The sequence below is a fragment of the Pipistrellus kuhlii genome, unplaced genomic scaffold, assembly GCF_014108245.1.
Source record: "Pipistrellus kuhlii isolate mPipKuh1 unplaced genomic scaffold, mPipKuh1.p scaffold_m20_p_2, whole genome shotgun sequence".
Lineage (NCBI taxonomy): Eukaryota > Metazoa > Chordata > Mammalia > Chiroptera > Vespertilionidae > Pipistrellus > Pipistrellus kuhlii.
The window spans coordinates 180,934,481-180,945,309 of NW_023425515.1; the positions used below are offsets into that span (position 1 = coordinate 180,934,481).

At 43.5% G+C, this 10,829-nt stretch overlaps 1 protein-coding gene across 1 annotated transcript; it reads right to left on the reverse strand.

Annotated features, from left to right (window-relative positions):
* Positions 1–8,800: 8,800 nt before the first annotated feature.
* On the reverse strand, positions 8,801–9,358 carry LOC118723149 (cleavage and polyadenylation specificity factor subunit 5-like; the record flags this gene model as incomplete). Its single annotated transcript, XM_036445190.1, has 1 exon — positions 8,801–9,358. A coding segment is annotated over one exon (558 nt), but the record flags the coding sequence as incomplete, so codon positions are not given.
* Positions 9,359–10,829: the final 1,471 nt, after the last annotated feature.

Here is a 10,829-nt window from a genome sequence, read left to right on the forward strand (position 1 = left end):
AGATTTAAAACATTATCGGGTTCCCAGTTTAAAAGATCACTTTTAGCTGCCAGGTGGAGATTGGACCAAGTGTGGGCAAGAGGAATGTGGGGAGGTCAGCTGCAAAGGTCTAGGTGAGATGATGGTGGCCTGGACTAGGCTGTGATCAGGCAGATGGGGGGGAACTAGAAAAGTGAAGGGCAGGTGGGAGAATGCACAGGATCTGGGGTTTGGAAGTTTAGGATGGAAAGAATGAATCATCAGAGAATGCTGAACTGAACTCCATTTTCCTTATGGACTCAGAGCTGAGGGAGTCCATTGACCTGAATATGAGTGCCCTCTCTCCACATCTCAGTGCTTCTTTCCCACCGGCCTTACACTGTTCTAACATCATAAAGCTGAGTCCCAAACTCAGGACCAAGAGAGTCGGTCATGAAACTTCTCAGGAGACATGCTGCTGCACCACAGCACCATATGCCCAGGATTCCAGCTAAAACAGCCCAAGATTGCCCTGGAGTCCAGTTACACTGTGTGCCCATAGCTTGTTCCTCCCACTGTTGGAAGAGTAATCTGTTGATATTTACCAATCATCACTCTCACTTATCAAAGTCTAGCCTAAGGAGATAATTAGGAACGTGGCACTCACTGTAGTACCATTGATAACAATAAGAAACTAAAAGCAAAATATGTGTCCAACAATATATCCATAGGACAGAATATTCTGCAGCAATGAGAAAACAGGCATTCTCAAAAGAGCAGATGCTGTTCTTAAACAGGTGAAGTAATCTATGTTGATAGAAGCCAGATTAGCTTGAGGGGAGAAAGGTGGCTATTGATTAAGGTGACCAGACGTCCCGCTTTTGGCGGGACAGTCCCGATTTTTAACAATTTGTCCCGTGTCCTGCGGTGTTTTAAAAAAGTCCTGATTTTTTTTTGCCAAAACTGGTTTGGCTCAATGGATAGAGCGTTGGCTTGGGGACTGAAGGGTCCCGGGTTTGATTCCGGTCAAGGGCATGTACCTGGGTTGCGGGCATATCCCCAGTAGGAGGTGTGCAAGAGGCAGCTGATCAATGACTCTCTCATCGATGTTTCTAACTATTGAGATATCTCCCTTCCTCTCTGTACAAAATCAATAAAATAAATTTTTAAAAAAAGTCCTGATTTTTGGGTGATTTTTAAAGTTTCTTCGATGAATGTCTTTTTTCCATTCTGACTCTGATGGGGAAACTGAGGCACAAAGAAGTTAAATAACCTCATCAAAGCTACACAGCCCTAAGTGACCTGGGAGGGAGGCCTAGCCAGAGCCTGGCTCCAGAGGCTGCAGGTTGGAACCAGGAGGGAACACTGCCCCTCAAAAGCTAACGTCAAAAGCCTAAATTCAAGGCCTTTGTGACCACAGCCTCTGGACAAATAGGCCTCCTCTCCCTGTGATTGACCCTGTCTCCTGGGATGCCCCCAATAGTCAAGCACCTCAAAGGAATGAAGAGGTGAGTGAGGGTGGAGGACCAGAACCAGAAGAGGTGAGCAGAGGGGTCAAGACCTGCTCCAAGCAGAACCATGTGTTCCCTGGGTCGGAGCAGATGTTCCTCTCATCCGATTCTCCAGAAGCCTTGGGAGGGCCTTGTTTTTGCCCCCTGGGGCTGTCCTGAGGCCTGAGCCCACAGGTGGGGTTCTGCTGTCCACTGAAAGGGTGGATTCCTGGAAGTTCCTCCTGCCCCATCCCAGACAACTCTGTTCCTGGAAGTTAAAGGAACTGGGCTGCAATGTTTACTGTGCCCTGAGCAGAATGCCTGTTATTGGCTCTTAACCCCCCCTACACACACACACACACACACACACACACACACACACACACACACACATGACGGTTCAGTGCTGCTGGCAGATAGGATTTAAGTACCTGCCCAGCCGTTCACCTGCTGTGTGATCTGGGGCAAGTTACTTGACTTCTCACGAGCCTCAGTTTTCTTATATATAAAACAGATGCTAGAAGTCTCTGAAGGGATTGAATGCAACAATGTGAGCGACACAATTGGCACCCTGACCTGGCACCCTACAGCACTCACAACAGGGTAGTTATGATTATTGTTTTCCTGCCACCCTCGTCCTCTTCGAGGCCATGAAAGGCTTGGAGTGATGGGCTGAATAGGCATTCAAATGTCGTGGCTGGCAGGAGAGAATGGATTTCTAATTAGCCCAGTTGAAAGAACTCAAAAATTGGAGTCCGGAGGCTTTGGCTAGAAATAAATAATAAAGATTTATTCCAAGGCCTTAGGGTTTGCCAGCTGGAGGCACAACTAGGTAATACTCAGAATGTTCCAAAGGGAAAAGGAAAGCTAAGCGTTCTTAGTGAAAAGTACGTTGTTGGGAAGATCAGCCCTGTGTTCTTAGTCTCTGGGTTGGACCAAGATGGTGATCCTCTATGACAGTCTAGACAAGCGTGTCAAACTCATTTATTTGGCCTGTGTTAGCCTTTGAGTTTGACATGCTTAGTTTAGATGATGGATGTCAGGTGGTCTGGATACCTCAGTCCTTCAGGTGGTAATCAGATAGTTATCTGGAGGTTTAACCTATATTCAGGCATTGATACAGGACCGAACAGTTAAAAAAAAAAATCAGTTCCCAGGCTAGTTAAAACAGGAATAGATGCCCGGCCGGTGTGACTCCATAGCTGAGCATTGACTTATGAACCAGGAAGTCACGGTTCGATTCCTGGTCAGGGCACATGCCCAGGTTATAGGCTCTATCACCAGTTAAGAGTCTTCAGGAGGCATCGATTGATGATTCTCTGTCATCATTGGTGTTTCTATGTCTCCTTCCCTCTCCCTTTCTCTCTAAAGTCAATAAAAATATATTTTAAAAAAACAAGAATAGAATCATTTCTTCATGCCTCAACCTACTTGATTTTATAATTTAGCAGCTCTACTATAGTGATTCCATTTTATCTCTTCACTCTGTTCCCCAGCTCAAACATCAGAATCTGGTTATTAATACCCCACCATTCCCACCAGCTATTGGATTTAGCATTCCAAAAAGGAGGTGGAGAGGATGAGGCTGGGAACAGGTGGCTGAGGGCTGGAGGAGGAGCCCTCCCTCTCCATGGGAACAACCCTTCCCAGCCTCGAAGGCTGCTTCTCTGCCAGACACTCTCCCCCTGCAGGCTAGGGTCTGGGAAGGCGTGAAATTCCTGCATGAAGTCAAGCTCCAGGCAGTCCAATTCTCAGTCCCCTAAGGGCACAGCACTGTCCCTCCAGGGATCCAATGCCCAAGTAAGCTGGACCCCCAACTGGGCCCCCAGAAGAGACAAAACAATTCATGGAATTGTGGAATGTTGAAGGCAGAAGGGGGCTGAGAGAGCCGCCAACCTGCCCTAATGGTTTAGAGCTCAGTCTTTGGGCTCAGATAGATAGGTAACTGGGATGATCTGTGAGTGCCTTGGGTGGGGCTGAGGCTGGTTGACCTATTTGGAAATGTCTTTTGTGTGAAATGTATCATTGGGCATGTGGTGGTATTATTGATATGAGAAAATGCTAAGTAACAGATTTACTATCTGAAAAGGGATTTACTATCGGGGAAAGGGAGGGAGGAAGAGACTGAACATAAACTGTGCACCTATAGATGAGGACAATGGGGGATGGGGAGGGGGCGGAGGGTGGGGTGGGAACCTGGTGGAGGGGGGAAGAAATGAGGAACCTTTGTAACAATATGAACAATAAAGATTGATTAAAAAAAAAAAAGATAGGTAACTGGGAAAATCTATATCTCTTGGCTTCAGTTTTCCCAGCTGTTAACAACAACAACAACAACAATAATTTTGCCCTGGCCGGTGTTGCTCAGTTGGTTGGGTGTCATCCTGTGCACCAGGAGGTTGTCAGTTCAGTTCCGGTCAAGGGCACATGCCAGGGGTTTCAGCTCAATCCCCAGTCAGGGGCATGCAGGAGTTAGCTGATCAATGTTGCACTGTCTCCCTCTCCCCTCCTCTCTCTCTAAAAATATAAAAATAAAAATAAATAAAAATATTCTTTAAAAAAATCTAAATTAAAAAAGAACTTTCAACTCTTCGTGTAATATAAACATTTCCATTTGGCTGTTGAAAGAAGAAATGATTCGAGTAAAGCACAGGGCTTGGCACACATTACCTGCCCAGCAGGGAATAGCCCAACCTCCTCATTTCACACAGGACTTTTTTCTCCTTTTCCTGGGTGAGTGGTGGCAGACCTCGAGGAACAAAGACCTTTCAGGAATTTCCCATTCCCTACCAAAGCTAACAATCATACCAGACTATACTTCTTTGTTTTCTTAAGTTAATTTTTTTCAAAATAAATAACCTTTATTTTTTTAGAGCACTTTAGGTTCACAGCTAAATTGGGCAGAAAGTACAGGAGTCCTCATATAACACCCCCCTCCATTTTTTATCACCCTCCCCCCCCCCACCCCCGCCCCCCAAGCTTCCCCCACCATCAACATCTGCACCAGAGTGGTACATTTGTTACAATCAACAATCCAGCATTGGCAGGTCATTATCACCCAAAGTCCATAATTTACATTAGGGTTCACTCTGTGTGTGTATGCGTTTTGACAAGTGTATAATGACATGCAGCTACCAGTAAAATTTCATACAGAATGTTTTCACTGTCCTAAAAATTCCCTGTGCTTCACCTGCTAATCTCTCCCTTTCCCCCAAACCCCTGGCAACCACTGAACCTTTTACTGTTTCCATATTTTTGCCTTTTTCAGGATGTCATATGGTTAAAATCATACCTTATGTAGCCTTTTCAAATTGATCATTTTTCTTCTTACTGGTTTTAGAGAGAAAGAGAGAGAGAAACACTGACTTTATGCTTCAGTAGTTGATTCTTATATGTGCCCTGACTGGGGATTGAACCCACAACCTTGATGTATCGGGATGATGCTTTAACCAACTGAGCTTTTTGACCAGGGCCAGGATGATTATTTTTCACTTAATAATATGTCTTTAAATTTCCTCCTTGTCTTTATGTGGCTTGAGTAGGTTGTGTGATTATTTTAGTGCTGAATAATGTTCTGTACCATCGTTTACTTATCCATTTACCTAGTGAAGGACAGTGTGGTTGCTTCCAAGTTTTGGCAATTATGAATGAAGCTGCTATAAACATAAGTGGACATAAGTTTTCACTTCATTTGAGTAAATACCAAAGAATACGATTGCTGTTTTGTATGCTAAGAGTATGTTTAGTTTTATAGGGAACTGCCAAACTGCCTTCCAAAGTGGCTGCACCATTTTGTGTTCTCATCAGCAATGAATGAGAACGCATGTTGCTCCACATCCTTGCCAGCATTTGGTTGTCAGTGCTTAGAATTTGGGTCATTCTTTTTTTAATTTAATATATTTTATTTATTTCAGAGAGGAAGGGAGAGGGAGAGAGGGACAGAAACATCAATGATGAGAGAGAATTACCAATTGGCTACTTCCTGCACTCCCCCTACTGAGAATTGAGCCCACAACCTGGGCATGTGCCCTTGATCAGAATTGAGCTTCAGTCCACAGGTGGATGCTCTATCCATTGAGCCAAACCGGCTGGGGCAGAATTTGGGTCATTCTAATGGGTGTATAGTGGTATCTGATTGTTTTTAATTTGCAATTCCTTTAGACATGGTCTTGAGCATCTTTTCATAAGCTTATTTTCCATTTGTATATCTTCTCTGGTGAGCTGTCCAGATCTTTTGCCCACGTTTTAATTGGGCTGTTAATTTTCTTGTTGAGTTCTTTTTTTTTTTCTCCCCCCAATGTTTTTATTGATTTCAGGAAGGGAAAGGGAGAGAGCAATAGGAACATCAATGCTGAGAGAGAGTCATTGATCTGCTGCCTCCTACATGTCTTTTACTGGGGATCAAGCCAGCAACCTGTGCATGCGCCCTGACCAGGAATCGAATGGTGACCTACTGGTTCATGAATCGATGCTCAACCACTGAGCCACACTGGCTAGGCTCTTGTTGAGTTTTAAGAGTTCTCTGTATATGTTGGATACCAGTACTCTATCAAATATGTCTTTTGCAAATATTTTCTTCCAGTCTGTGACTTGTCATCTTATTCTCCTTATTTAAATGACTCAATGTTTCTTTTTGTGCTATTTTTAAAAACATATTTTAATGTTTTTCTTATTTTTTACTTTTAAAAAAGCACAGAAACAATGTGATAACAGCAGATTTTTTAAAAAGGAAATATTTTAAAACCACCCACAATTACTCCACTTCAATAAAATAACTCACTCTGAGAATTTTGTCTATCTAGCAAAGGTTGGGACAAGGTGTATGCAGGCACTAGAATAGTTATTCTAGTGTTTCATGTCCAGGTTTTAGCCTTCAAAATGACATTTTAAAATGGCCACATAATATCCTATCTGTTCCTCAAATATGCCAAGCTTATTGCCTGGCCTTCCCACTAGCTGCCAGGACTGACAGGCTTCTCCACATCATTCAGGTCACCTCCCAGGGGCAAAGGGGTGGGGCTTCCTTGAATGTCATATCTAAAGCAGTTCCCCTGACTGCAAGTTTATTTCCAACCTATTATCCTGCTTCTTATCTTTTAAATATATATATTTTTTATTGATTTCAGAGAGGGAGAGAGAGAGAGAGGGAGAGAGAGATAGAAACATCAATGAGAGAGAATAATTGATCAGCTGCAGCTTGCATAACCCCTACTGGGGATAGAGCCGGAAACCTGGGCATGTATCCTAATGGGGAATTGAACCATTACCTCCTGGTTCATAGGTCAATGCTCTGCCACTGAGACACACTGGCTGGGCCTGCTTTTTTTTTTTTTTTTTTTTTTTTTAAATATATTTTATTGATTTTTTACAGAGAAGAAGGGAGAGGGAGAGAGAGTTAGAAACATAGATAAGAGAGAAACATCAATCAACTGCTTCCTGCACACCCCCTATTGGGGATGTGCCCGCAATCAAGGTACATGTCCTTGACCGGAATCGAACCTGGGACCCTTGAAGTTCACAGGCTGATGCTCTATCCACTGAGCCACCAGTTAGGGCATGCTTTTTTTGCTTGATAGCATTTATTACTATCAGAAATTATATTTATTTATGTCTGTCCTCTCCCACAAGAACATAAGCTCCTTTGCTCTGTATCTCCAGTACCTACAATAGTGCCTGGCACATAGAAGGTATTCAATGAATACTTCTATATGTATAAAAGCCCAATCGACTGACTGGTTGACTGGTTGCTATGACGTGCATTGACCACCAGAGGACAGATGCCCAACACAGGAGCTTCCCCCCTGGTGGTCAGTGCGCTCCCACAGTCAACCTCCCTTGGCCCCAATTGGGGCCAGGCCAAGGGACCTCACCTGTGCACAAATTTGTGCACTGTGCCTCTAGTATTTAATTAACTCAAGAATTAAGAAGACCACAGTTTTCCAAGTTGGTTAATAGATAATAAATTTTTTACTTTATTAGTTGATGCTGCAATAGACCTCTTGAGGAATCAGTTTATCAAAGGACTTGAGAGGAGAGTTTTGGTTCCTCTCTGACCTCTATCGTTTACTAAGTTTGGTGTTGGCCAGTATATTTAACTTCTCTGAATCTAGGTTTCTTTATTTGAAACTAAGGTAATATTAGTGCCTACCTCATAGGGTACCGTGAGGAGTGAATAAAAATAATACATGCAAAATGCTTAGCACAAAGGCCACAAAACAAGAGCAAGTAACATCAGCCATCCATTACCAGCACTCTGAGTACAGTCAAGCCTTGATGACAGAGTGGTTTAGAAGGTGTCTTTGAAGAGGTAACATCTCAGTTGAGAAGGGGAAGACTATTCTAGGCAGAGCACACGGCATGTGCAAAGGTCCTGAGATAGGTACTACAAAGAGGGCTTTCAAAACCTGGCAGAAAAGGGTCTCCAAGGGTCTCCAAGGGTTGTAAGTTCAGCCAGACATTTCAGCCATTACAGTGGACTCTTCCCTCCATCTCAGTCTGATTTTCTTATAAGTTCAGCTACCCTTTTCCACCTATCTGCTGGTGGATGCCACAGAGTGGTCACCTCAAAGTCATGTGTCTTCTCCAATCAGCTTCCTAGTTCCAATTGTCCTATTTCTCTACACTGTCCCAGGCTGTTGCCAAGCTCCTTAATTCTTCCTTCTTCATTCTCTCACTTCTATCTCATCTTTGGTCATCTTCCTAGACCAGGAAAGCAGCCACATTCTGTGGTCCAGTGGGCCATACATAGCAAGCACTTTGGAAACACACCGATCTGGGTTGAAATCCCAGCTTTGCCATTTAGTTAAATTCATTGGGTCTTGGTTTACTGGTCTCCAAAAGGGAGTTATACCTTGCTGGTAGCTCGAGAGTCAAATGAGATAATGATGTTGGTGACAGTAGCTAGCACATAGTAGTTATCTGATAAATGACAGTGTTTTACCTTTGCCCTAATAATGTTGGGAACTCTTGTTTTCATACCTTGGCTCTTCATATTCGGGAAACAGAGTTGGTAAAGTTCTGGAATACCCCTGGCTCCCTAAATATCTTTCTGGAGGGAACCAAATTCTCAAGTATCCCCTTTCAAAATTATTTAAAAATAATAATTTTACAAGTTTAATGTGAAATTAAAAAAACACAAAAACACATAGAAGTCCACTTTCTTTAATGTGCAAAACCATATGAGTGGAAACAAAAGCAAGTTAAACATTATCATATTTGTTTACACCACTATCTAGTTCTTCATATCAACATTACTATTCAAACAATAGCAAGCAGGTGGCAATTAGGTGTTGGAAGAGAGATAAAACAAAACTTTTCTAACCATGTTTATTTTATATGGTGTAGAGCTGTGCTCACAGAGACGGCTTCTTTGACTTCTCCATGAACCTGCTCAAAAGCTGAAGCAGACTAGAAATGTTGGATCTGTGTCCTGGTGTATGGTCAAACAATTCTAACAATGGTGCGGCTACCAGCTTGTAATTTTTAGGGATTGCAAACAAGGCTTTCTGTTGAAGTTGAACTGAAAACAACTTCCTATGTTCCTTAGGTTTTGTAATATGTGCAAGAATATATGGATACTGAGGAGGTTCAGAATTTGGTTTCCACCAGTTACCAATGTAGTTATCGGTGACCCAGTCCTGTAGGATTCTGCCATGGTGACCAAATGTCTCTGTTACTAAGCATTTCAGTCCTTCGACTTCATCTTCTGGGTTAAATTCACCATCAGGTAGTGTGAAAAAAGTTGTTCCCAGCTGTAGCAGTAACACATGGGGTAACCAGCGCTCATGTACAATCAGAACCCCTTCCATAGTCCTTCTTAATCCAATTTTATCAAATTCCTCCCTCATGCATTGAAACCTGGCTACAACAGAGCTGTCCTCAGAGAAGGGCTCTTTTGTTCCCAAAGTATAATGGGTAATAAAGTATGGTTGTTATCATAGTTCATTACCCATTATACTTTACCCCACAACAGTAAGAGGGTAGAGGAGGATGATTCACTCAAAGGGGAGGGGTTTGGATTGTGGGATGCACTTGTTTCTAAACTGGTTGATATCCCTCTGTCCTCTCCCACCCCATTCTTCCTGGGCCAGCTGGTCTGTGAGTGATTGGGTGGGACCATGACAAGTTGGCCAGTACTGGCAGCTAGCAGAAAGGGGTGAGTCAGGGAGACTTTCCCTGTGTGGGCAGCTTTCTCTGCAGCCTCCACCTGTCATTAACATGAGAACCTTATATTATAGTATTTTAAACAGACTTTGATTGGTAATCATAATACCGTTCATTACCTGAGGGTTTACTGCATGCTGGTCACTGTGGAAATGACTTCTGTGCACTCTCCTTCTGACAATCTGTGAAGGTATTTCCATTGTTATAGTTCAGGAAATGGAGATTCAGAAAAGTGAAGTGATTGGCTTGAAGTCACACAGCTAGATAAGAAATGAAATTGGTACCCGAAACCTATGTGTGTGCCCAACCGGCAGGCCATCCTGCCTCGCAGCCCATTAGCAACATGGTTCATTTCCTGAATGACAGGAAGCCCAGAGAGGGGAGAGATGTTCTCAGAATCCAATAATGGGCTGGACCCTCAGCCAGGCTGTGGTGGACCTGCCACAGAGCCCAAATGTGCCCCCGAAGAGCAAACTAGGAGGCCTGAGACCTCAGCCTGGCCCAGACCTCCCTCCCCAGAGCAACAGAGTCATAAACACTGAGGCTGAGTGAGTCACGGAGTATTTATAGATGAGCCTCCTTTCTTCTCCTCAGCTTTGCCAGGATTTATCAGGTTTATTCGGGGCTTGGAGGTGACAACTTGTTTATCATCCAAGGTGCCCAAAGGGCTGTTGGGACATCCTTGGAGAAGGAGGTCTGGAAGACTGCCCATGTTTAGACCTAACCTGACCCGCCCTCCCCTCCCCCCCGCCCCCAGGATGAGACAACTCTCTCTACCCCAGTTGTCCCATCTTCTCCCAAATACCACCCCACCATGCACCAGCCCCATCACAACCACACACACACACACACACACAGTGAACTCACAGTCTCAGGCTAAAATGGGACAGAAATGCTGCTTCTCAGGAATACCTCTTGGGTTGATCTGAGAAGTTTAAAAACTTTCTGTAGCCCCACTATCTTTAAAAAAAAAAAAAAAAAAAAAAAAAATATATATATATATATATATATATATATATATATATATATATATAATTGATTTTTTACAGAGAGGAAGAGAGAGGGATAGAGAGTTAGAAACATCGATGAGATAGTCAGTGATCAGCTGCCTCTTGCACACCCCCTACTGGGGATATGCCCGCAACCAAGGTACATGCCCTTTGACTGGAATCGAACCTGGGACCCTTCAGTCCTCAGGCCGACGCTCTATCCACTGAG